At 44.6% G+C, this 27,914-nt stretch overlaps 1 protein-coding gene across 1 annotated transcript; it reads right to left on the minus strand.

Moving 5' to 3' along the window:
* Positions 1-122: 122 nt before the first annotated feature.
* On the minus strand, positions 123-27,841 carry ppfia3 (PTPRF interacting protein alpha 3). The gene is made up of 31 exons (XM_041956253.1): positions 27,799-27,841; positions 27,494-27,696; positions 22,744-22,845; positions 22,330-22,569; positions 22,182-22,241; positions 20,554-20,682; positions 20,349-20,441; positions 19,664-19,716; positions 19,468-19,561; positions 19,126-19,260; positions 18,262-18,345; positions 17,877-18,008; positions 16,960-17,022; positions 16,792-16,871; positions 16,019-16,187; positions 14,763-14,956; positions 13,646-13,883; positions 11,894-12,027; positions 11,650-11,804; positions 11,383-11,482; positions 11,200-11,281; positions 10,885-11,085; positions 9,656-9,721; positions 9,179-9,202; positions 8,812-8,987; positions 8,391-8,488; positions 4,990-5,165; positions 3,732-3,800; positions 3,474-3,642; positions 2,842-2,903; positions 123-2,535 (listed from the first exon to the last, which is right to left on the minus strand). The coding sequence occupies exons 1-30, from the start codon at positions 27,839-27,841 to the stop codon at positions 2,851-2,853; spliced, it is 3,615 nt and encodes a 1,204-aa protein (XP_041812187.1). The 3' UTR covers positions 123-2,535; positions 2,842-2,850.
* Positions 27,842-27,914: the final 73 nt, after the last annotated feature.

Below are 27,914 nucleotides of genomic sequence, written 5' to 3' on the forward strand. Positions count from 1 at the left end.
CAGATCCACCTGGATCGCTTTATTTTTTTTTCTTTTACATCACCATTTTCATCATCATCATCATCATCATCATCGTTATTGTTTATTTTCCAGATGACATTTTCAATTTGTATTACTATCACTTTAATCATGGAAATCTGTTAAATCATTGCACAATTTGTTCTCAAAATGTACACATACAGTAGCGTATTTGAATGACCATTTTCAATGTTTCATATTTACTTTTAAAACTAGTTCAAATGAAGTCAAGAAGGAACGGAACACGTACATACGTTTATCCAATACATACCTAAAGAAAATAAATAGATATCGTAAAAAATAAAAAATACAACTGAAAAAAATACACACATTTTACAAATTGATCCCCAGGCTCCCACCCCCTTTAGGTTTATCATACAGATATATATTTTTTAAAGACACCTCATATCATCTTCACCACCAAAAAAATGTTTTTAGGTCATTGTCGTTTGTTTGACATGCATCGTAAACACAGAGGCTAAAGGTTTTGTTTCCTGGGCTTCCTCGGGCTCGCCCTCTCTTCCTGCCTCTCTCTGATCTCACCCTCCAGAGAGCTCTTGGTTTCTGTTATGGCTTGTGTGTGCAGTAAAATGACCGGCTTCTGTCCACCCTTTTAGTTTTTTTCTTTCCTCCCTGTGAGCTGCTGTTTTTGTCCCTCTGCCGCCTCTCCCATCATCAGGATTACCCAAGACCCTGAGCTGATGATTACAAGTCGTAAACAGACATGGTGGAGGGCTGCTGAGGAGTTCAAGTCTTTGTGACCTCAGTGTCATAACCTCCTAAACATATGCAACACTGTGGTACCACTTTATGATAAGACTTACTTTTACAGAGAGTTTAAAATTAGCAATTAACGACATTTTCATGTTGTTTCAGTTTATAGAAATGCAGAAATTAGATACTGTTTATTAATAAATCACTTTTAGGTTTGTAGGCTCACTTTTAATTTATTAGGAAGAATCCATTTATGAACAACTTATTATCATTTATTAATCACTAAAGTCAGAATATTAGTGACTTTTTACATCAACTAAGTGGTTAATAATAACTTTTTTCCCGGAGGTAATGTTTTTGTTTGAACTAACCATTAGTGGCGTCCTTCCATGAAGAGCTACATAAAAACCAAATTTTACAGCATCAAAAAGGATTCTTCACAACTCACAACAGGCAGACTAAAAAAACGGTTAAAATCGAAGCATCAGAGGTGAAGCACTAAAATGCTGGATTCTACAATTCCCATAAAGCAGCTCAATGGTGTCTTTCATTAAACCCCCAGTCCCCCTCTCGTTCAACAGCCATTTGAAATATGATGATGTCACTATGACATCATGAGGTTTAAGCTCCTCCAGCACCACAGAAGTCACCGGTTGAGGACTGAGGCCGAGGACCGAGGTTGAGGACTGAGGTTGAGGACTGAGGCTGTGGACTCCTCCTGATGAGTAAACTGAAAAATCTGCAGAGCACTCCTTTAACATCACATTACTTTACGAACTCCTTGTAAAGCACGCCTTTTCAGACAGTGGTACCAACATTAACTGTATGGATTTCCTGCCATCGACACCATGAACTCGGTGCACACAGTGCCTCTGTGGCCTCGCTCCACCCTGTCCCATCCACCTCTGTGCCTTTGATCTCCATAATGGGGTCCCTTCAAAAGAGATTACTCAGCCTATCGGCTTTCAAGGTGCCAATAGACAAAGCATGAGGGGGGTCCCTCTGATGTGGTCTGAGCTAAACAGCGCTCTGAATTCGGACGTGTTTTACTACACCACTCCGACCAATTGGGGACACTTAGACACCCCTGATGGGACCATAGAAGCCAACAATAGAGCCACAATGGCTGACACCGGACACCAGCCGACTCACGAGCGGAGAGGAGAACACCGGTGTTGTTTAGAGTTATAACCGGTTTTATGCCCATCCAGCCATTTCCCGCAATCACTAACATCCTTCCAGTCATTCGTCTCGTTTTTAAAATCTAAACTTTACGGTGAGGTTAACTTCTGCTCTGGCTCTCGTTAAAAACACCTGTTGTCGAGCAGAAGTTATAAGGCGACACGTTTAGTTGTTTTCAAACTGTAAGAGAATAAATGGCAGCAAGTGGTTTCCTGTGAAGGAAGGAAAATGAGCCCTGATATTGCCAACTCTGCTGACTGTGTGCAGACTCCGCCAGGAATGAAGAGAGGGGGAAACCTGCACGACCGGCACAAACCTAACCGACACCGGCGTTGTCCTTTATTAACCCCACAGCACAGTCACACTGAGAGAAAGAGCAAAGGCAGAGTGACAGGAAGAGAGAGGCAGAGAGGGAAAACAGCTGATCCCATTCAACCTTCTTAGTCTGGTCGGAAAATACATTCATACATTCTTCATGTCATTTTCCCCTTTATTCCTTTGCTTCTGTTATTGCAGAATGGTCAGACCGATAGATTTATTTTTAAGTTAAATGGTTATATTCATTGCTTCTTTCTCCATGGATGAGCGAGAGGGTCCTCTAGTCCCAATCCAGTCAGCGCCCTGAGGAGAGAAACGGCATTATTACCACGTCATTGCTTCCGTGGCCTTAATTCAACTCTCGCCTAAATCCCCACCAACATAACCCACCACTTTAAGACCTTAGGGGAACTACTAAAATCCCAGGCTCAAACCAATCCACGACAACAAACAAATGCATAAAACAACGAGGTTCAAACAAACGTGCTCGGCACATGTGCAAGCCATCGCGGAAGCTTAGAGAAGCTGTTTTGTCTCACCGCGCAGATAAAACCCCACATGGATGAAACGCTACTAGACAGTTTAATTAACGTGGCGGACGGCTCTCACCTCAGCCCCTCAACAGGAGTACGTCCTCACTGAGGCCGATTCACCCCGGGCACCAGAGTTGGCTGTGTTGGAGACCGGGAGACAGACACAGACGGGTCATTATCGCAACTGCAAAGTCTTAAACAGCACTGACCTTCCACAAGCATTCCTATTAAGAAGTGGAATGAGGGATAATAGTCTTCCTCTGCACTTTGAAGCGTCTGTTCCTTGTTATTGCCAGTTCCTCTGCTAAAGGAAAGAGAAAATTCCACTGCCAAACTAATGGCAGAGTAGCATGAAAACAACCAACTGCTCTGTGCATGTGACTCTGCTGTTGCATTTGCGGCGACTTATATAACGCACACTGTATGCTGGCTGAAAACAAAATGTTTCTGTTCAAGGCTCATTTCCAGTAAATCAGGATGTAAACACATGGCTCATTTATTATCAGACCTGCAGAGCAGCTGCACCTGATCTGAACTGGCTGCGTAAGTCAGCCGCAGCAGACCTTCTGCTCTGATTCCTGCCGTGCTCTTCGTGTGACTAACGCCAAATACAGTAACACACCGTCTAAATTGAGACGCGCCTCGAGGTCTCGGATGAGCTGAACAAATGTGAATATGAGAGCGAAGGTGTCAGAGGTCGCGGGTCGCACTCACCATCACTCTGAACCTTTCTCAGGGTAACGGAGGGCGTGGCGATGGCTGAGGCACGGAAGTTAGCAGGCAGGGTCTCGGCGGAGTCGGAGGTCACGCCCCGGAGGTCTTTCTCCCTAAACATCTTCCTCCAGGAGGGCGAGCGGGTGAACGTCTTAGTTCCATCCTGACAGACAGTGTGTGAACAAAGAGATGGCTGCTTAGACAACCCACCGCTTACCCAAATCTGTATTTATTTTGTATGAGCATGCTGACCTCATCAGGTCGTCTCTCGGTTCCCATGGAGATGAGGGAGTTGTACTCTTGCTCCAGGAGCTGTCTGGCCTGCAGGAGAGAGGTGATGTAGAGCCTTAAGACTCAGGCCGGCTGTGTGATGCTGCCTTTCATTCATTCATGTTCTAGTATCATGGCTGCTTTAAACCAAAGAGGTGACAGGAAATGATGAAACAAAGATCCCTGTCTGGACGTGAACCCGGGACAACTTTAATGATTCTGTGACATATATACTTGGTGCTATTTGTGGCTCAGAGAATCAAAGGAAATTTGATGTAAATATTAGTTTTAGACAAAAAAACTCTAGATGTCAATAATATCATTACTGACCTAACAGAAGGCAGTCTTCCTCGCTGAAGTAAATAAAGGCTCAAATCATGACTAGAAATTGTATAATAATGAAATTCTATTAAAAACACTTAATAACAACTTAACAAACAAAAAAAAGAATAAATTAAGGGGGTATAAAACCTTCGTTGGTAACTTAAATTCTGCCTCTCCTTTGGCCTTCGCTGTGCAGAACAATGCATGTGCACAGTTTGACGCTGGATGTATGCTTTGAAATTCATCTCTGAGAAAGAGAAAAATTCTCTGTCTTTAATTATGTACGAGCACGATTTTATGACATCACATCCAGTCTGGTAGCCAATCATTGTCCAGTATGGAACTTAGAGTGTGATCAGAATCAGATTTGGCTTCATTGGCCAAGTATGTGTACACATGCAAGGAATTTGACCCCAGTTTTCATTGCTCTCGATGCACTTGCGCAGGGATAGAAATACAGCAATGAACAAGGACCACAAACAGAACGCGAATAAGTCTATGTGCATGTCAAGTGTTAAGTAGTTGCAAACAATGCAAAGTGCACATGAATGATAACTGACTGAATACACATACATGGTGCATGTGCAGTCATATATAATATGTACAGCGTGCAGGATTTTAAGGCACTGTATGAGTAACTTAAAGCCTCCAGGTCACATTTTCAGTGAACTAAGAGACATCTTATATTCAGCAGTTACAGTTCCAGAGTGTAGGATTTTTTCATTAGTGTATAATCATGTGAAGTCCACCATGTTGCACTGCCATGTTTCCACAGTAGCCCAGAATGGACAAAACAAACTCTGGCTCTAGAGAGCACATTTGGCATTTTACTTGTTTTTAGTGGGCACTGTGCAGGAACAGAGAACTGATACAGAAAAGCATTTTCGTCCGTGACCTTTTGCCACCTGTCCTTTACCTGTGTGTTCTGATTGGGGATCTGCAGCAGCAGGGCCAGGTCAGTGTAGTCAAAGGTGTCGTCTAAAGCCAGCAGAGCCCCGTGGACGCCGCTCTCACGGAGGTTGTCGGCATACTCCTTCAGACCGAGAGTCTGCACCCAGCACATCACACGCTCATTGGACCACACCATCACATCTGGGAGGAAAGGAGGAGAAGGTGAAGGGAGGGAGAGGAGGCATCCATGTGCAAACAGCAAGTCAGATCAGGTGTCTTCATATTCTGATCACTTCCTGAAGTGAAACATGCAGGTCTGTTCGGCCTTATTTCTGGTCTTCTGGAGGGGTTAAATTACCAGTGAAGTATTGATGAATCATCAAGAGAAACAGTGAAACGCTGCTGCTTTACTGATGCATTCTCGGACATGGACTGCACAGGTCCAGCTCAACATCGGGCAAACCTCAAACTCATAAATCACTTAGGAAATTCTTCTGTCAGGAAATCAGGCAAGATGAACTGACTTTAAATGTACACCATGTGTATCCCAAGGCGCAGCGGTGGGAGAGCGAGAGATTTGGGTTTGTTTAATGACCGAGTGTGTTGACATTTATGTAATTGTTATCCTGCCAAATTGCACTAGAAAGCTGCGGCTTATAATCTTTTCTAAGTATGGGGGGGAAAGCAATAACGAAGGGGTGGTCCAAACATCTCCCAGAAATGTGCGAGACAGCTGAAATCAAAAGGAATGTTTGTTTTCTTTGCCATTACTAAGTTTGTGGGGTGTTTTTTGTGTCTAAGCAAGTTTTATTTTATTTTATATGCCAAAGCTGATGTAAGACACTTAATGATTTTTATGGCTTACTCTTTTGAGAAGCAATTTCCTGACTATTTTTGTCTCCACATACTTTTAGGAGACCTTGTTAAACGTGGAAAGGCAAATGGCACTGCAGCTCCTACTGCTAATAGTAAAATAAAATAATCAATCGTTTGTCGTGAAACTGAATGCTAATGGTTTAGCTCTTCAAATTAAGTCTTGTAAACTGGAGGGCAAAGTAGATGATTTGATTGTGTGTGTACTACTTTATGCAGATGATGTAATTTTACTTGCAGAACATGAAAAAGATCTGCAGCAGATGCTCAATGTTGTGGCTGAATGGTGTTGGAAGTGCAGACTAAACCAGGATAAAACACAATAAAATTTTTACACGTTTGGAGGAAGTGCAGTGCATTTAATCTTGGTTCAACAGGGCTGTTATATACTGACCAACAAAAGTATTATATAATAGAAGGTCTTATTTTGCTTCAGACTTTTAAGGAGGTTATAAGTGCAGGCCTGGAATCATAGATGTGAAATTAAATACGCCCGAACAGCTGCTCACTGGAAAGATCTTTAACTGGGACATTTTGCTTGGACATCCCTGCTTTAGTGAGGTGAAATCTTTATTTTGTATGACTGATTTATTCATTATTTTCCAAAACAGGATACAGTGCAATACTCAAGATGTTCAGCGCCAACTGTTCCTCATTTATAAGGAAGAACGGTGTGTTGATGTTTGGTACAAACCTAAGTGACGAACATATTGTCAGATGAAAAACAACCACGTCCTTGTGTGAAGCTGTATTAACTTTCAGTCAGTTACAGTCAGTTATGCTCTCATCAGCTCTAGAAACACACATGTCTGAAGGGAAAAGGTTTGTTTCAGATTGAAGGTGAAGTCCATTTCATGTTTTGTTGAGACACTTTCTAGTAAAACGTCCTTCATTTCTGGTGGTTGATAATAATAAATTTGAGCTGTGTTTCAGTAACTGAGGAAGTTAAGTTTAAGTTTTGTTCATAGAGATAAGTGGGTATCTTATAAGTCCACATGGGCAGGACACAGTAACATAAGTAACATCACTGACTAATAAAAGTAGCAGACAAACGAATAAAGTAGGACTGCAGTAAATGTCATTTTTACAAATTCAAATCTTCTATTGTGGTGTTCGAATAAAGCTTTGAATGTCTTCATGTCATCATCAGTCTAAAAAAAAAATTATTTGAATAAAGTGATCGATCTGATTAAATGAATAAAAGCCAAAATAGATTTTTTGTTACTGCATTTGTATAAATGTAATTTATGGCGTTGTTAAGATTGCTGCTAGACCGCCGCGTTAATACAGGTGTCCCATTAATAAAGGTGTCCTGTTAATACAGATGTCCTGTTAATACAGGTGCGTCCCCTTAATACAGGTGTCCCATTAATACAGGTGTCCCATTTATACAGGTGTCCCATTAATACAGGTGTCCTGTTAATACAGATGTCCTGTTAATACAGGTGTGTCCCCTTAATACAGATGTCCTGTTAATACAGGTGTCCCATTAATACAGGTGTCCTGTTAATACAGGTGTCCCGTTAATACAGGTGTCCTGTTAATACAGGTGTCCCGTTAATACAGGTGTCCTGTTAATACAGGTGTGTCCCCTTAATACAGATGTCCTGTTAATACAGGTGCGTCCCCTTAATATAGGTGTCCCATTAATACAGGTGTCCCATTTATACAGGTGTCCCATTAATACAGGTGTCCTGTTATTACAGATGTCCTGTTAATACAGGTGTGTCCCCTTAATACAGATGTCCTGTTAATACAGGTGTCCCATTAATACAGGTGTCCTGTTAATACAGATGTCCTGTTAATACAGGTGTCCCATTAATACAGGTGTCCTGTTAATACAGGTGTCCCATTAATACAGGTGTCCTGTTAATACAGATGTCCTGTTAATACAGGTGCGTCCCCTTAATACAGATGTCCTGTTAATACAGGTGTCCCATTAATACAGGTGTCCTGTTAATACAGGTGCGTCCCCTTAATACAGATGTCCTGTTAATACAGGTGTCCCATTAATACAGGTGTCCTGTTAATACAGGTGTCCTGTTAATACAGATGTCCTGTTAATACAGGTGCATCCCTCTAACACAGGTAGGTCCCCTTAATACAAGTGTCCCATTAACACAGATGCATCTCCTTAACACAGGTGTGTCCTGTTAAGGTAGGCAGGTGTGCGCCTCCCTTTGTGTGCAGGAACTTTTTTTGACCTTGGTGAAAATGTTGTTTCTGAAAGACTAAACACCAACAAATACAGATAGAAGCTAAATATTTTTTGTGAATTAAATTTTATAAAATATTTTATCTATTTTTTTAATAAATATTGACTGTTGGACTTTACAAGGCTTTGCAGTTATTCGAAAGTGAAACAATCCTACGCAGCCACTACTGGAATCTAATTCTACGACTAGGATAATACTTATAATATTAGTGTAGCCTAATCTTCATCTGCAACTGTGCAGAAATACCAGATTTACCAGAACTGAACAGACATGCAGCTTTTCATGCCACATCAGAGGCATGAATGGTGACATAATGTCAGAGAAAAAAAGAGCTCACCTTTGTTCTGGTGGGCGCTCTCCTCTCGCCTCCTTTCCAGCTCCTTGCGATCGTAATTCAAACGCTTCAGGCACATGATGCCGTAATGCAAACTGACCCTGGGAGAGGTCAAAGAACCAGAGGGTGAGCGGCTGAAGCAGGTTAACTGAGGGCGTGTTTCCACTCTCACCTGTACTCAGAAAGCATTAACACAATCCAACACCTTTGACCCCCTCCTCTCTTTTGAAGGAGAACTTAAAGAGGGCCTGGGGACACACACCTGAACAGTGAGAGTGTCACAACAGGAGCACTCCCCGCATGTCTTTTAACACGTACATATTTCCCACAGAGCGTCAACAGAAAAGAATGAGAAGTGACAAAAGAGCAGGAGTTATAGAGCAGTAAAGGAGGCAAGAGTGGGCATGCACACGCCAAGCTCTACCTGTGGAAGCTGTCCACCATTTTGAGCTGTCCTCTCAGCTCCTTCTTGGTCAGGTGGTCCAACATGCGTGCATCCACCAGGGACTCCATGAAATAGCTGCGATACTGTGGCAGGCCCAGGCTGGGCAGCCAGTCGTTGCCCACCCACTCGTGATTCATATCGCCATAGGCCAGTATCTGGAGGGGACAACCACAGATGATCAACGCTGATTCACGCTCCGCTTGATGTCTGATGGTAGTGCAAGTCAGCAGCTCATGACTCACTGCTGTTCAGTCTCACTACAGATAAAATCGTTGACAAATACGCATGGTGTTGTGTTAATTCTGACTTTTCAAAAAAAAAAAAAAAAGGCGCAGGTGATCCTTACCTGATCCCAGCTGAACTCTTTCAGCTCCTGGAGCGCCGAGAGAAGAGGCAGACAGAGAGAGGCAGAGCCAGAGAGAGAGAGATGTGGAGGCGGCGAGGGAAAGGGGAGCAGGGGTGAGGAGCAGGGAGACATGATGGAGGAGAAGCAGAGGAGGAGGGAGCAGCAGCAGTAGCAGGAAAAGAGGAAAAAAGGCAGGAATAGTGTGTTAGTGAACGGGTAATTAGTTGGAAGCAGTTCACACTGAAACGGCAACCAGAGGGAGAGAAGAAGATGCTCAACACTATGGCCTGGGCCCACAAAGAAAGAGATTCAAAAAGAGAAACAGAGACAGAGAGAGGAAGAGGAGGAAGGGGAGAGACTCATCAACATGATTCAGACCAGACGGGACACTCAAAATAATTCAAAACTGAGTAAAATAATGATGAAAAACATGAAAGAGGGTTTGTCAGACAGAGACAGGACAGCGGGGGCACTAACCGGAGGCTTGGTGGCCGCGTTCAGAGACTCCATCTCTGCGTGGGTCATCCACACGTTACTGGTCGACTGCGGTCAAGAGAAAAGTGAAGCGGTGAGATAAAAATGCACCACATATTGCCTCACCATAAACTACTGACTCAACACTTGCACATTTTTGCCATGCCAAAAAAAAAAAAAAGCCACATCTCAAGATGTCAGCTAACCACAACAGCAGACTGCTTTCTCATCGCCATGGTGACTCTGATAAACAAGAGGTTCAGCCGGTTTATGTGAACTGATAAATCTGTTGCGCAGAATTGTGGGACTGATCATTTTCAACATTTCATCTCGGTTTTATGATTCCTGCTGTAAATACATGTGAAGGCAGTGGGAAAGCCAAGCCGAGCCAAAATTTGGCATTTGACTCGGCAGCCAGTAGGAGATGGTTTCTGGTTTTTCCTGACTTTATCTTCCTCAGAACAGAAGACATAAAAAGCTGGGGCACAAATGTATGTGCGTGCAATGGTTTTACAACACTTTTCAACATCTGGTTTATCTTTGTGGCTGTGTGAGGAGGCAAAACTTGTTGGCAAGCTTTGTTTCTAGGCGAAATAGGTGAAACTTTATCAGCAGCAGTTGAGTTTACAATCAATCTCCCGTTGAAAAAACAGTCAAACTTTTATTTCTTTTGACTTTTATCACACGCAGGATCTGTGTTCTTTTGCATTTCACATCTTCTTGCATCTGTTTTTCCCACACGTCATGCCACGTTCCAGTTGTTTTTTATTTTACACCATCTCTATTTGATATCAGATACTCTAAATGATATTTTACCTCTGTTTTTGTATCATATTACTAGTGCCTGCTGCAAATACCCCAACAGGGATCATTAACATTTCAGCTAATCTCAAAACTGCAAACACCTGGTTCAACGTGCACCTCATACTGCTCATGTGAATGCCGCATTTGTGTATTATCAGCAAAAAGCCTGTGCTCAGCATGGAGAATTGGCCTAAATAAGTTATTAAAAAGGTATCAACATCCTGATGAATGCATGAATCGACATATGATGGTGTTTAAGGTCTTAGCGTTTGAATTAAAGGATTTTTAACCTTTAATCCTATAGGGAAACTGTCTAGACTGGGATTTTTTTAATGACTTGAGAACGCATTTGTGGTCATAATTTCTCTTTTTTTCATTAAGGTCAATGAGTATGTTAAATGTATGTGCAGTCGGTCACAGAGTCTCACAGAGCGAGTGCTGGCCGGGGCAGAGGGGCTGGTGAGGGACACCATCTCCTGGATGGCCAGCCGGAGTTTGAGGCGGTGCAGTGGGTTGCTGATGCCGATCTCCCTCTGGATCTCTGTGTCCGACAGGTTGGCCATGATGGCGCCGCTCTTCACGTTAGCACGACAGGCTGCGACGTACCAGGCTGGCATTCCCACCCACAGCTGGAAGGAGGCAGACGACAGATTAAATGGGAGAAAATACAAGGAAAAAATGCTAAAAGGATCCAAATTTTGATCTTTAATTACTGCACCCCATCCGTTGTGATTAGACCATACCTCCAACCAAGATACAACAGTGGGTCCGTCCCAGGATGCAAAGGGAAGTCCTTGGCGACATGCTTCTTCCAGTAGCTCATGCCTGGTGAGAAGAGTTGCATGAGTCTTACTTGATCAAGTGAGAGATCTAAATACTACTATGAGAACCAAACTGAAATAAAACAAGGAACGTAATCCACAAACTTCTTCTTGCTGCGCCGGTCTTTATCTGCTGGACCCAGAGTCCCAGTCTTGTTCATCCCCATTGGATCTCCAGAGGCCAGGTCTTCAGAGGGTGTAGATGCTGGAAGATACATGGTAAGGTCAAAGGTTACAAGAATGAAAGATGATAGATGGGAACACCTCAAATCACTGAGCCAGAAGCTCAGATGTGCTTAAATGAAAGTACTGACAGTGTGGATTACTGATATACCGTCAGTTTTATCCCCCCCTCATCCTCCATCTGTTTACCAAGAGAAGCAGATCCATCCCGCCCAGGTTGGCCCATCCTTCCTTTCTCCTTCTTTCCAAAAAGCCGACCGATGGAAGACTTGATGCTTTTCTTCTTACTGGACTTGTGGAGAGAATCTTGGCTGCTGTTGGAGCTGCTGCCATCTGCCGAGAGACTGGGAGGAACACAGGGAACCACTCAGGGGGGGGGAGCCGAACGAGGATTAAATCACTGTATTTGATAAATCTAATATTAATGCTTTACCTGCGAAACTCCCGGGGGTCGTCTAGCATTGCTCCCGGATGGGTGAGGGTCATCCTGTCCAATCGCGGAACACGAGGAGTGGAAGGAGGCGTAGAGTCAAGAAGAGCGAGGGACCGTTCATCATCTTTGTTGTTCTGAAACATGTACAAGGAGCCATGAAAAAACATTTCTAATAGTCTGCAGCTTGGATGGTACGTCCAGCTTAGGAGCCATTTTTCCTGCAGAACAGCTGAATCACTGAGATCTGGACTGCTTGAAATTATATTTTATTGCTGCTAAGTAAGCAGGCAAATTCAGGCCAGAAACATCTCATTCCACCTAATAAAATATCTCTCTTGGGTTGAGATCTGAAGTCTGAACGCTGTCATGTTCCTGGATCATCTAAAGATAACAGCACGTTGTCCAAATGGACGTATTATTATGATTATTATTTCAATTAAGAGATGTGAGAAAATGATTGCAATGGTTAAACATTCTCAGGTGATGAAGAAGTGTATGCTCTCTTCATCCTGACAGATGTAGCTGTAGAAGAATCCAAAAACTACATCAAACCACAATCTATTTCTTTTAGCTCACAGTGTTAATTCATCTTTCTCCTCTCACACTAGCTAGTTAGCTAAGCGTGCTAACGAGCTAACAAGGTAGCTACGATAAGAAATACAGAGGAAAAAATGCCACCAAAGGATACAACTACATTGATTTAATTAAATGAATGAGTGATGAGGAAACATCACAGCAAGCAGGTGATTAGCTTAGCTTCACACAAGAACAGGTAGAAACTGACAAGCAAACCAGCACCTCTGAAGCTTACTAACTTATTGCAACTGATTTGGTTAATCAATACAACAAAAAAAGGCATGTAATACCAACAATTGGCTGCTTTATTTCTTGGCGTCAAAAAAACAGGGGTGACTTCAGGAATTTACTGCTCCCAGTGCTTCCAATCTTTATGCTAAGCTAAAGTTTTGGGACAAACCTGAAGACTAGCTGAACTCCAAAAACGCTGGACAAATTATACATAAAGATTATTTGTGTGTTTTTGTGCAAAAACAAACACAGATGGCAACCAGAACTCTGCTGATGTTGTGCAATTTGTGCTGAAAAGGCCAAAAAAAAGGAGGAAAAAAGCGGAGAGTTTTGGCGAGATCCTCCATTTCAGTTGTCCAGTTCACCACAAACCTTTTTGCTCACCATTCTTCTTCTTTTGTTTATTTACTGGTCGTGACATTATCGGTCATTGCTGTTGGTCACAAATGTCAGCCAGATTTAATAATCTTTACATATCACACACCACTACGGTTTTCTGCTCCTGTCGTCCATCAGCTCGATTTTTTTGACTACTGTCCTAAGATGTTTCTCATTATGCCATCTTAAGCCATAATTTGAACCATTCTTTCCGTTTTACTCAGAACTCCCACATTAACATTATCACTTTCACAATCATCTCTGACTACATGGTGTTGGTTTATTGCACCAGTTTTTGTAATCCATCCGCCCGTTTCAGAAATGCTGAATGTCTGGCACCAACCGCCATACCATCCTACCAGCTTGAATCAGTCTTGCCCAATCTAACACGCTGCTGAAGAATAACTTAACTTCTCCGACCCTGTCTGCATGATTTACTTATGCTTTATTTACATGACTCACTGTCTGGAGGAGCAGTTTGCATAAACAGGGAGGTTGATACAGAGGCGAGATAAAAAAGGTTAACACACATGGGAATAGAGGTTTATTCCTGCATTGCAACAGTACCTGTCTATCAGTCTCGCGGGCTGGGGAGTGAGGCAGGCGAGGGGTGGAGTGTCCAGAGCTGGGTGGGGAGGGGGAGGCCAGGGTGGAGGACGTGATGGACGAGGGGATGAAGCCCCGTCCTGTGCTGTCTCTCCCCAGGGAGGATGGAGGGATGGGCGGACTGTCCAAAGCCACGCTGACCCGGCTCTCGATCTCCTCGGCCCGCAACTCTGTGTTTTCCTTCTCTTCCTGGATCAGTCTGGTTTTGTTAAATATAATAAAGTTAAAATACTGTTCTGGTGTGCACTTCATCCAACACTGAACAGATCAGGATAGGCATGTTGTAAAAAATCATATGTGTCTTGCCAAGATTTAGATGAGACTCTCTACAATAAATACAAAGCGACAGGCAGCAGCTGGTTAGCTTAGCTTAGCATAAAGACTGGAAACAGGGGGAAACTGCTAGCCTGGCTCTGTCCAAGTTATCTGCTTTGGTTAATCTGTGCACAAAACAAAGTGTAAAAAATACAATTCATCATTTTGCATGGGACGACTGGGGTTGCTTGGCAACCAGCAGAGACTCCAGAAAGTTACCGGTCCAGAAATAAACAGACACATAACCCCCAGTAAGCACTGCACCGTTAGCTACCTTTGGATAGATCCAGGCTGGCAGTTTCCCCGCCTTTATGCTGAGCTAAGTTAACTGGCTGCAAGTGGTAGCTTCATATTCATACCATACAGACCTGGGAGTTTAGTTTATTAAATGTGTCTGTCAGGGACCATATTGAAAATACACTAATCTCACACAAGACGAACAGATGCTGCTAGCTAATTTCCATCCGTGATATCAGTCTTCTCATTTACCTCTTGACAAAAAAGTGACTAAGTACATTTTTCAAAAAGACAAATTATTCTTTTAATCCCATCAGCCTGAAAGTGACCTCAAATTGTCTAATAATAAAGACAAATGCCCATCATAAACTATAAGGGAAAAAAAAGAAAAAAATTAGATATAAGTTTTTAAAAAATGAAGGAAAATTTTTGCATCTCAGTAAGTGGTGGTGTTGTATCAGACTGTCATGTATTGAGATGTTTCCTCCCTTCCTCCCAGCTGTTGAGTTCTGCCACACTTCCTTACTTGATCTCCTTATTGATGGCCTCCAGCTGTTCCTGCAGCATGATGGCCAGGGTCTGCACATCCGTCTGTCCACTCGGGGACAGCAGCTCGGAGCCAAACCGAGGCTCCCCGTCATCCTCCTCATCGGAGCAGCCCACATCCAAGCCCGGCTCGAACCCGGTCCCCAGCAGAGCCCCGCTCTCCCAGTCTGGGTACTACACACACAGAGCAAGAAAGAAGACTTATTTCCCATTCATCAACTGATTCCATTCACAAACACTCATCTTCCATTCAAGGCTAAATCTATTTTTAGCAATGCTAGCAGCATGGCTCTAAAGATGGCAGCGTTGGTGTGTTGGTTGGGCTGCGACTTTGGTGCAGACTAAAATATCTGGACGGTTTGGGTGGACCTACTGGAAGGATTGCCCCAGATTCATGTTCCCCAGAGGATGAAGCCTGCCGACACTGCTGAGCCTCAACAACTACTGGATGGATGGTCATGAAATTTGGTTGATGACTAAAATCCTGTAAAACTAACGATATTTCCAGTAGCCTCAGCCGATATTTGTGTGTAGCTTTAATTAGCAAAATATTAAAACAATAATGTAGTAAACACTATGCTGGTAAACATTGGCATGTTGACACTGTGACTGTTTGTATAGCAGCATGCTGACATTAGCATTTAGCTAAAATACAGCCTCAGAGAGCTGCTAGCACGGCTGAAGGCTCTAACTCTTGTTACAAATCTTGTCAATGAGTGGTGAAAGTGGTGCAAAGCATGCACATATTGTTTTCTATAAAGAAATACATGTTTTTTTAATTGCTCCCTTAAATAAGAAAGAAAATAATATTATCAACCTGCAAGTGACAGACGTAGTTAAACAATAAAAAAAACAACAACAAAAAAACCAACCTCATTTTCCTTATTCTTCTACCTCTTAGAGCTGATAATGCAACTCTTCTCACACCTCACTAGCTTCCATAAGGAATACAAGAAAAACTTTATTGAACTTCATAAACTTACTTTTATTGCAGGAAAAATTAACTAGAAAATTGGGAGTTTCCAGCTATTCAGTGTACAATTTCTCCCACTTCCTGATGTTAAGGTATTAGATATTGTTGGATATTTGACCATTCTTTGGTGCTTAACAAAGATCCATAAAGTACAATCAATAGTAACATTAAGGGAAGCAGTCTATGTCCTGAATCAGGTGTTGGCAAAAAGGGATGCAAATGGATGAAAGTGAATCTTGGTTTTTATGGTGGGTTGTTCTTACCTTGGTGGAGTCCTCTCGGGCGGAGCTCCAGCGAGCCCGGTGACTCCGCCTGACCACGCCCCCAGTGGGGGCGTTACCAAAGGGATCCAAGTGAGTGGTGGAGCCTGCTGGGAGGGACCCGCCCCCGTGGGAATACCTCAACTCTAGAGCGCTACCTGGCAGAGAGCGACTGGAGAGATAGACAGATAAGATGACATGAGATAAGATGAATGGCTAATTATGTCTGCCGGGTGAATACGACTGTGACGGCAAGTACAGTGATGGCGTAAAACACAGAAAAACACAGGGCAAGTGAGGTGAGGGATTTAAACATAACACAGCTGGAAATGCCAAAACTAAAATGTGCAGAAATATTAAAAAATAAAAAAAATAAAGAGATAATAAAAAAAGTACATCCATAAAACAATGAGAAGAATATATGAAGAAAACTGTTGATTTACCTTCATATAATGTGTAAAAGTGCATCATATTTCCATATTTCCATAACAGACGAGAATGCGGGAATCTTTCATGTGTGTTGGTGCATCCAGTCAATGTGTGCGTGTGTGCGTGCACGTGTGTGTGTGCATGTGTGTGCATGTCAACAACATTTTAGCCCTGTGAGTGCTGGCAGAGTTAAACGCCTCCAATGTGGAGTGATTTATCTAGAATGTCTGACAAGATAAGAGACACAACACTGGCATCTTTACAGTCAGGCGAGACCACACCGGAGACTCAGAACAATGGTTCGAGTTTCGCTCTGTCTGTGGTGCGGATGTCTAAATGGCACCAACCTGGAATAAGAGCCCCCGGGCCTCGCTCTCAGCTGATCTAACTCCAGCTGAAGCCTTTCCAGCTCCGCTATCAGCTGGTCCTGGGAGTGGAAAAGAGACAGAGATGGTGAGAAAAGGAACATATGTCTACTGGCTTCAACTAAGAATGAAGCCTGGAGGCGCAGGCACCTTGTTTGCCAACAGATCATCCTGGAGTTTCTTCATGTTGGCCAGTTCCTCAGAGAGGGCATTCTGCAGATGGAAGAATGAGAAGCTTCATTACTGCAAAATAACAGATATTACTGCATATTTTCAAGACATGTTCAAACTGCAAGGTTAGTGAACTGGTCTTAAAGTGGGATTGTGTTATTTGAAGCTGCACAGGACATCAATAAACTACACTCAGCACACAAATATTTACTAATCCAGATTTCTTAAAAGGAGCAGAGTGGTTTAAGCCTTTTTTTTTCGCCCACTGCAAAAGTACACTAATCACTGCATTTTACAGTAAACATGCTCCTTCTCTGATGCTGACTGCTCAGAAAATGTTTCCGGTGATTACAAATGGAGAAAAATAAGTATAAAGTGCTAATAAAGTGCTGATAATGCACTTAAGTAAATAGGTTAAAAAAGAGTTTGTGCTCCAGTTTTACACAGATTTTCCTCAGTTTTCGCTCATATTTCAGATCATTTACTGAAATAAAAGTCCACACAGCATATATTATATTTTATAATGTGATTATATGTTGTCTATGTAGAATTTGAATAAAATGAAATGTAGTGAAGAAAGGGAATTACTCATGTATAGTAAACACTGTAAAGAAGTACAGTGCTTAAAGTAAGTGTAAATTAAACGTATTTTGGTTGCCTTGCTCCTCTCTTCTGGATGTAGGATTCACTGTTGTTTGGGACACAGTTTTGGAATATGTTCAAGACCGAAGCGGGTTTAACTGACAGGCAGTGAACATACCAGACACCAGGAGTTTATTTGGGGTGAGGGGTCACATATTTAGGGTCTCGATTAGGGGAATGAGACACTTTCTGGTGCAGTTTTACGAGGCTTGGAACAAAATGAAAAAGTGGCGCGAATTCTCGCTTCAGGTCACCTTTTCTTCCAGGGCGGCCATCCTCTCCTTCAGATGGAGCTGCAGCCTCTCGTTGGACTCAGACAGGAGCTTGTCCACCGTGTCGGAGAGACGCTTGTTGTGTTCGTCGTTCATCCTCTCCCTCTGCCTCGCCTGAGGGGGAGAGAGTGAAAGAGAAGAAAACATGAGTGCGAGGAGGGAGAAGAGGGAGGGCGGGAGGAGAGTTAATAACAAGCATTCTGCTTGACTGGGAGCGAGAGACAAAGATTTCTATCTGAATGTGCGTTTTAGAAAATTAGTGCGCCTTTGTGCTGCGTAACGCCTGACAAAAGGAACGGCATGAAAGAGGGGGAGGATGAAAACAGAGGAAGAGAGAGAGAGAGATGGAAAAGCAAGCATGACTCACCCGCTGTAGCTCCTGGTTCTTCTCTTCCAGTTGCGCCTCCATCTGTCGCAGTCGCTCCTCGAAGTTGCCATGACGCTCCTCCGCCTGAATTGTCGGAGAGGAAGGAAGCGGGGTTAGAGTGCGAACCGTGTCGCAACACTAATACAAATTAACACAAAGGAAGCAGCTTGTTGGCCGAGTCTATCAATTAGTTACATGCCTGTACAGATCACAGTGGAACAGGAAAGTTTGTTTGTCTGCGTCTTACAGGTCATTAATCCAACTTATCCTTCCATGGAAGCCATCTTGCCCGAACATGTAAGAAATAAGTGTAGCTATTGAAGAGGTTTGACTACTGGGAGGAGGGTGAATGTACATTCTTTTGGCATGAGTGAAAATTGTGTTTACAGGAATGCTAGAGGTTAACATATGAGCAATTAAACCAGTCAGTTCTGAAGAATCTGTGTGGCGTACAGTTCTTGACGTGTTGATTGCCCAAGGATCAAATAGCTGTGCTAACTCTGCGCCCTGAGCTGGCTTCCATCTGAGATATTTTGCTTATGATTACTGGCACAGCTTGCTTAAAATATTTGGTATTCATCTGTCATTTGACATCTCATGTTCCGTTTCGCTCATGCGTGAATACACACACACACACACACACACACAAACACACACGAATATGAATATGAATATAAATATAAATATATACCAGCCTACATGCTCACACATGCCCACACACACTCATGTACTTGTGTCCCTGCATTGTGACCAACATGCACAGATTTCAGCACGCATGCATGCACATATTGCTGCAGTCCGGGGAAAATATTGCTATCTTAATTTCACTTGCACACAAACACACACACACACACGCGCACACACCTTGTTGAGCGCTGCCACTCTCTGCGCGAGCTGGGCCTCGATCTCGGGCAGCGTCTCGGCCCTCTGCAGAGTTTGCTGCAGCTTCTGTTTGGCATCGTCCAGACGCTCCTGAAGCTGCCGGTTCTTCTCCTCGCTCTGCAAGAAAACAGGATGAGAGGGAGTGGAGGTGAAACTCGGAGCGCGAGCGAAAGACTGCCGGGGGCAGCAGACATGATTGAAGCCACTGGGGGGAAAAGAAAATGCATTGATGGCACGCTCTGCGCGCCAACGTGAAACGTGGCCAAGCCGCCAATCACCAGCACAAACACGGACACAAACGGGGACGAAACTGACGCTTCCCACCTGTCTGTAGAGAGAGTCTTTGCTGGCCAACTCGTTCTCCAGTTTGTCTTTTATGTCGTGGAGAGACGTCGCCTCCCTCTGGGCGCTAAGGTACCTGCAAACCAGAACAACCCGGCAGACAGCCGGGGCGGTGAACAGAGCACGTTTTGGAGGAGGGCAACAAGAGTTCATGAACACTGAGAAAAAAGACACAAACCTGCGCTCTAATGTGGTGATTCGCTCTTCCATGTCTTCCCTCTGACAGAGCGCCTGGAAGGATTAAAGGGAAAAAACAGGTAAAGATTCTGACGCTTAAATGGAAAGGAAAGAAGAGCAGACAGAAAGCAGGACAGGGCAGATATCAAGTTTATAAGTAGGTGTTGATCAAAGGGAACAGCTATCAGTGGAAGAATGATAATGACTAGTTAATAGTAGTTGTTGACAGATTTCAGAAGCACCCACTTATGCAGCTGCACAAGTCAAAGACAGACGGTGGGGGAGAAGGGGGGAGACAAAAGAGCAACAAGTGTGGAGAAGCAGCTAAACGTGGAGACGACATCACGGGGAAAAGGTTTGCTGGGCAAACTGGCTCGACTAGCTCCCGTCCGAATATCCTCCACATGCCTCTCAATCAGCCACCAGCACGCTGACTGATTAACAGGGCCGCATCCATGTGAAAACGCCTGCAGCTCTACTGATGGCACTGTCGCCATGGCTACAGGGTAGAGGCGCTTGTGTGTACAGTAACAGCCGCTGATGCCAAGTAGGCAAATGGCTTTGTTACCATAGCAAACTGTTACATATTTCTGTGTGTATGAGCAAAATAGACTCTTTGTGCCACAGCGACAGACAGACACACGTAGCGGCGGCTTATTGTCTGTCAACAGCTTGCCGGGTCTCACCTCTTTCACATCCCTCTGTAGTTTCTGGTTGGCCTCCTCCGATCGGGCCAGCTCCCTCCTGGCCGACGTCAGCTGCTCCTCGATCTCCCCGACCTGACGGGAAGTGACAGCGTGAGATACAAGGCTGAGCGAGCGCACGTCGCGTTGATATTCTGTTTGTTTGTGTGAAAGCATTGGACCACAAGAGCGTCTCTGAATCAAGTACCTGTCTGCACATGAGGGCCAGTCTCTCTTTCAGCTGTCCCAGCTCCGACCTCTGCCGCTCTATCTCGCCCTCCCTCTGCCTGTCGATGTCTGCGTCATCCAAGATGGAAGAAGGTCCGTTGGGAAGCCGCTTAACGAAGAGAACAGATTTACTTTAACTAATGGTGCAGTGAGTAGCACCACATTGCAAACAGTGATCACGATATATTGATGAAGTCGTGGTCAGAATGAATGACCTCACCCTGGGTCAAGGGTTACACATGACGTGCTGACAGCCTGAATTTTGTTTTGGAAGAAAAACTTCAATTCAAAGATACCAAACTCCACTTGCATTTTCATCGAAATTACGGAGAATACAGTTGCATGAAGTATTATCGTTCTTGAATGTTATCTCAGTAAGCCAACTCATCTCTGTGCTCAGTAGGTGCCTTCATGGAAAAACGATGAAAATAGTGACCAATCAGTAAAAGCTAAAGCTTAAACACAACTTACTCTGATGGATCACTGCACTGCACTATTCCATTAGAGCCATTACAGCCCGTAGAAATCCAAGATGGTGCGTGGCTTCTCCCTCACTGACCGACTGGAGTGCTGCTCAGCAGGAGTGAGCTGATGGCTGGCAGCCATATTGCTTATCTAGGAATACACTGTAGACTGTGGCAATAGCTGCTGGCAGTCAGTGGCACCTGGTCAGCACTCCAGTCGGTGAGTGAGGAAGAAATTATGCAGCATTTTGGATTTCACGTGTCATGCACTGACGTAAACCGTCCTCCGTGGAAGAAAATGTGTCTGTAGGTCTGTGTGTCTGTTCGCCCGCCACTTTAATCCAGACTGAAATAACTAACTATTAAGATTTCATGATGGCAAGATTATGAATCCTAACGTTTGTGATCTCCATACTTTTTCTCTGGCGCCACAAACAGCTCAAACTTTTGCAGCCAATATCTCAGCATCTACTCGACAGCCTGGCGCAGGACGTTGCGCAGACATTCATGGTTCCCAGAGGGTGATTCCCGATCACTCCAGAGGTCCTCTGACTGTTCACCGAGCGCCATCGCGACATTTGAGTCGTCAACTAAACTTGGCACAAACATTCATGCCTCCCTCAGGATGAGTTGTGGTCACCGTTGATTGATGAGCAAACAAATGCAAAACTACAAGCCTCAGCTACAGTCAGGTCAATTCTGTTCATATAGATAAGTATCAAATGTGACAAACTTGCCTCAAGTGGCTTCACAATCTGCACACTACACAAGGAAAAACATCCTCAAAAAACCCTCAGTGTTTAGTCCTAATTAGCAACATTAGCATGTTAGCACACTAAACTACCTGCTAACCATCAACATATTGGCACGCTGCCATTTAGTAGTCACCTCAAAGTGCCTGGGCCACAGCATCATAGACCTGCTAGCACGGCTCTAGACTCTTGTTGTTACTTCACACCAGTCTGACATTGACTCTTTTCTGATGAAAGTTGGTTGAGAAGTTCATCTTTCCAGGTGAGTTTGCATTTTCAGGTGTCTGCTCAGAGTGGAGAGCTTCCTCGTCGCTACTGGAGAACTGTGATTTGTTTGAGCTGTAAGCCGACCTTGATGTTTAAGTTCTTCCTGATGCACTTCTGATTATTACCTCTTTGCCGTTGTCTAATCCTTGCTGCCGTCGCTTGATTTGTTCCCTTAAAGACACAACCTAGAAGAGCAGGGAGGAGAAGCGTGAGGAGGGACTCCATCAGTAATTCACCTGTGAGTTAAAAACAAGCCCAGAAAGGTGGACTCACCTCTTGAGAGGAGGACTGCAGCTCCTCCTCCAGCGACGCCACTCGCTCCAAAGCCACCCGTAGTCTTTCCCTCACTTTCTCATCCAGAGCTTTGTGGTGCTCGAACAGCGACTTGAGGGCTTTTAGGACCTCCACCTCGCTGGAGACCCCGGCCGGGGACTGGGCCTGCCTCTTCACCACGGTCATCCTCAGGCTGCGCTCGTGACGGGACACCAGGCACTCCAGATGTTCAAGCAGCAGCTGGAAACACATGTGGTTCACATACGACAAAACGTCTTCACAGTGTGTCTGTTGTTAACGGCCTCAGGTGGTTACTGCTCGGAAATGCACGTCGAGAAGATCCGACCAGAACTTAATAACTTCAGGAACATAATGTTAAACAGACATTGAGTGTAGAGATATAAGTGCACTGACTCGTGTGTTGTTCCTCTCTGCCTTCAGCTCTGCTATCTCCTCCTCTCTCTCCAGCAGCTGTTCCCGGCAGAGGTTCAGCTCTTTGGTCAGCACTGCAAACTCCTGCAGGGTCACAAGAGGGTGCTGTTATTGATGCTGCCGCTGCTGCATGAGGTCATGATCACACACACACACACACACACACTCATCAATCTGTAAAGTCTGCTGCATCGACACATTATTTCATAATGAAGCTGAACTTTCCCACTTTCCATAAACGTGCCCTGTGTGCTTTAACTGGAACTGGCGACTTCCTTTGTTTCCCACAATGCCCTCAGGGAGCAGGCACAAACTTGGCTTAGCTGGCTGGTTTTACAGGTGCAGGGATTAGCGGCAGGCTAACAAGGGAGTGAAGGTTTGTGGTGTGCGTTGCATTGAATCTGTACTGTCAGTAAAACATTTTAAGCAAAAAAATTCACTCCTGACGAGTGAAAATGTTGTTACCAAAGTCCACAGCATGCGGACTGGAAATACTCAGCATGGGGTTTGCTTCATCTCACCGTCCCACAGAATAAGAAACCGCTAAACACAGAAGCGAACACAAAGACTGCAAACTGTAACTTTCCCTGCCAATATTTTCCATCAGCCCACACAGCGCAATTAACTACAGTGAACAATTTGACGAATCTTGATTTCATTAGCAAACTCAGGCTCACAGAATTTCATTGCATTGAGCAGACACGCTCAGACATGCAGCTACATTTTGGCTGAAGGTCGATACGACTCACTAAAAACCAGCCAAACAGCACTTACAGTATAATCTTTGCCATATCTACCACAGCGCTGACAGTTAACGACTGCCAGGAGCCTTGAACCAGGCCTAGATATAAAATCTAACAACCGGGTTTATTGCACGTGTTGCACCTGAAATTGGTTTAATTGCGCAATAATTGGCAGCGCGTTTGCCCGTCATTAAAACAAACGCCTGGAGGTTAAACAAGCACGATAGTAACAGTACGATGCAATGTCTTATGTTTCCAGTTGACAGCAGTCCAGTTGAATTGTGAATTTGTGTAATTTAAACCAATTATGTGTAATGTGAGGTTAGCTTCACGATAGTTATGATTAAAATCTGTTCCCTTTGGTCTAACTGGATAGTATCCATGGCAACAAATCAACAAAGAGAGGATGAGTGACATTTCCAAGCAGAGGTCACATGGATTGAGTCTAACTTTCAGCTGTGATCATCTGCCGTGCTGAGTTTCTGTAATCACAACACTCCACTGAACAGGAAGTAAAACATCATCACACACACGACTGTGTACACACACTGAGCCACGAGCGCTCGTCCGTGCACTGATCGTCCCCTCGTTCCCACTCTGCTCGCGTGTGACGGCGGCGAGACGCACGTACGACACGCCGCACACGGCCACGTGTGCGCCGAGTCATGTGCCTTTTCAAAAGCGCTTATGCAAACGAGCCATTAAAGGGCGCTGATGCACGCGTGGCACTGCTGTTGTCTTCGCTCTGTGCTGACAGCGATCAGTTTACCCACACGGCAGCCAACGGGCGCCTCACCTCGCACCCTCCTCCAGCCTAAATGCATTCAAAAAGTACAGCGTGTACAGCCTATAACAAGCTCCTGAGCCGACGTGCTCGCTGGGCTCAAACAGGGGAGGATGGAGAGAGGAGTGAAAGGAAGGAGCTTGTTTGAAAAGATGGAAGAGGAAGGATTGGGGAGGAAATTGCTGTGTACAGATGGCACGTTCTGGGCCCAGAGGACATCATAATTCTGGGATTAATTCATGCAAAAGATGGAGTGAGATGGACCACCGATACCAGACACTTTGTAGATTCATCTCTGTCTCCGTCAGTCGCCTTCATCTCGGTCAGATAGACGACGGGCTGGCAGTCACCTCTTACACTCTGACTCCTGCCACTCTCATCTGTCGCAGCCTCCGCCGGTCATGATACATGACATCTAAAGCAGACTCTTGCAGCCACCTTATTAGCATGCAGCAATATGCAAATAGCTTGATTTGTTAGTCTGTGTGTTTCATTTCACCAGGTTTTCTCCCCCCTCTCAGTGCCATGCTGTCGCTCTCTCCATCCCTCGCTCCTATTTTTCTCTCTTGGCAACGTCTACACACAAGACGGACTCAGTGAACTCATCTACTGTAGAATATCTCACAGCACTCCATGTGCTCCCCTATCTGTGTGTGTGTGTGTGTGTGTGTTTCTGCAGATGTGTGCGCCGTATTGATCTCCTCTCAGTGAGGTAATATGGCCCTTTAACGTCCAGTCGCTCTGGTAGAATGTGCAGCGCTGCTACATCTGTTATTCCATTTTGATTTTTCAGGCGTAGCGACAGAGAAAAATAGGTACTAACAATGAGGGAGGCATCATCGCTGCCTGAGGCTTCCAACAATGACTCCTGCCTGAAAATAGAGATGGAGCCCTTGTATGTGGAGTGGAATTACAAAATGATTAGCTCTCGAGCACTGGGATGTGGGATAATATAATAATTGGCTTCTGTACTAAAGGGGCAAATGCAACATTTTGCCATCATCTCCAGGTTTTAGGTAGCAACAGTCTGAATTACCATTACATTTGAATCACAATGACGAGCGTCCAATTCCCCCCCCCAAAAAAAAATGTATAACGAACTTTGAAGAACCCAGAATGGCGTTAGCAACACTCACCGCTGCTGTGGAAGCGTTTCAGTATCCTGACAGACTGTTCTAACCATCTGGATGAAAAATATTCCAACAGCTGCACGATGAAAAAGACTTTTAGCTTCTTTCTCAAGATGCGACTGTGTTTTCTTGTCGTAACAAAGATGGCAGCCAATTTGCACAACATGAACCACAGTTCTATTATCAATTATATTAACATATTGATGTTACTGTCAAAAATTTTACATCTTCATACAAAACAATGCAATATTTTGCTTGTGTTTTACAAATTAAACTTTTTTTTTTAGTGCAACAGATGTTTCATATTTTCATCCAGATGTTCGCAGGTTGTATATTTTCCAGGAACGTCAGATGAACTCTGCGACACGAATGCAAGAGGAACACAAAACTTCAAGTTTTAGCCCGATCTGATATCGCCAACGTGACCGATCACGTCTTCGTGACATCACGGCTGCGCGGGAAAAAGACGGAGAAGAAGTGAGTCTGTCTGACACGAGGTTTAACCCAAACTGTGATCTTCTCCTAAAACCTAAACTAAACTGCAACAGAAAATAAAAAACTGCATGAACTACGTCTGAAAATAATACATCAACAATGATTCCACATGGGACATGAAGCGTCTGAGCTCCACCCATTCATCCGCCATGACCTGTGGGACCATCAGATAAAGCTGAGTTTTAGGCGAGTTTACAACTGGAGAAAACCTACTATCAACTTTCCTGAGAGCAAAGAAAGGTGATGATGAGGATGATGATGAGGAAGATGATGTGTTGCTGTGCTATAAACTCGCCAGCAGCACGGTGAAGGAGTCAGACTTAGCGCCACCTGGAGCCACAACATTCAAATCCTGCTTACAGGTGAACTCATCAATAATTCAACACAGTGAAAGGAACCATTTTCACTATGAGTGCTGTTGATACAGCACGAGAGCACCTTCCACTGCTGATACGTGTTTACTGAGGGCAGATTTTCAACGCAGGCTTTCCGCTGCTGATGGAGGATTTTCTCCATTTTGGTTTTCGACGCCTTTCTACACAGGAAGTAAACAAACGCCGCTGCTCACAAGGGATGAACGAGTTAATTCTGTATTCTCTCATACTGTTAGGTGTTTATTTAGATGTTAATTTCAAATAACTTGTGCTTTTATCGGCTGATTGATAACATTGATATCACTCTGAAGTAACACTGATGCTCATGGAGCTCTCAACATGCACCTTGTTGGTGCTGTACGACATATTTACTATGTGACTGTAGTTCTGGGTTTTTCTGAGTTTGCACCTCAGAGCAGACTTAAGATAACATGCTTCATTAGTCTTGATCATAACACATGTGCACATCCCAAACTGTGTTTTAAAGCCCCTGAAATGAAAGGGACAAAGCAGTCAACACTCCACTCGAATCAGCATATAGAGCCACAAAGCATACAGCGAATTCTGACCACATCTGCTCCATCTGCCAAACTATTACAGCTAACAGCCTCTTTTCTTGCTTTGATGAAAGCATTATGAAAGTGTGAAGACTAAAACACGGGTCCAGACATCCAGCGTTCACAGTATGATCGTCTCCTGCGTGCTCCTCCGCGATAGCGCCTCAGCGTCCCCGCACGCTGTGGTGGGACGTGCACAGAAGCAGCACATGTGAGAGATACTCGCTGCACCTCTGAACGCACCACCCACTGCGCTCAGATGCACGACACTCCTTTTTTTTTTCGCTATCAGCTGATGACTGCTGCTTCATTTTGGGGTGAACTGTTGCTGAACATGCAGAGTAATAACTCAAATGCACACACGCGTGTCTGCAGCCTCAACAATGCAACACCATTCAGGACACATTTTAAGCCGAGTGCACGTCTAACTTTTGATGGTGCTTCACACCTTCAGTCTGACCTTGACGAGGAAATAAACGGAAACTTGACACATTTCAGATGAGGTATAATAGCCTCAAACAGGCTGGATTATAAACAGAGACGTGTGTGTGAGGATGGAAGTGTTTCCTCCTCAGCTACACACTGAAAGCACCTGTCTGCGGTCTAACCAGTGAGACGCTTTCAGGTGGGACCCCCTCTGTGGTCGTACCTGTGGCAGGGCGATGGACAGCTGCCTCTGGAGCGACTCCTTCTCGTGGCCCAGCTCTCGCAGGCGTAGGTGCGCCGTTCCCAGACTGTCCTGCGTCTCCCTCAGACTCTCCAGCAGCCTCTCCCTCTCCGTCAGCATGTTCACCATCAGCGACTCCAGGTTGCCCGTGCTGCCTCCCTCGTCGCCGCCGCCGCCACCACCTCCTCCGCGGGGATCCCTTCCGCCGTAGCCCCCCATGCCTCCCATCCCTCCGCCCATCCCTCCTCCGCCCCCCGCCGGGGAAGACGAGCCGCCTCCTCCTCCGCCGCGCCCGTCCTCCGAGATGGTGGGCATCACCTCGCACATCATCTTGAGGCCTGGGTGTGAGAGGTGTTATCTGAGAAGACGTCTAGGACACTTGAGCGCAGTGTCTGGTGAACGA

The sequence above is a fragment of the Chelmon rostratus genome, chromosome 17 (genome assembly GCF_017976325.1).
Source record: "Chelmon rostratus isolate fCheRos1 chromosome 17, fCheRos1.pri, whole genome shotgun sequence".
Taxonomy (NCBI): domain Eukaryota; kingdom Metazoa; phylum Chordata; class Actinopteri; order Chaetodontiformes; family Chaetodontidae; genus Chelmon; species Chelmon rostratus.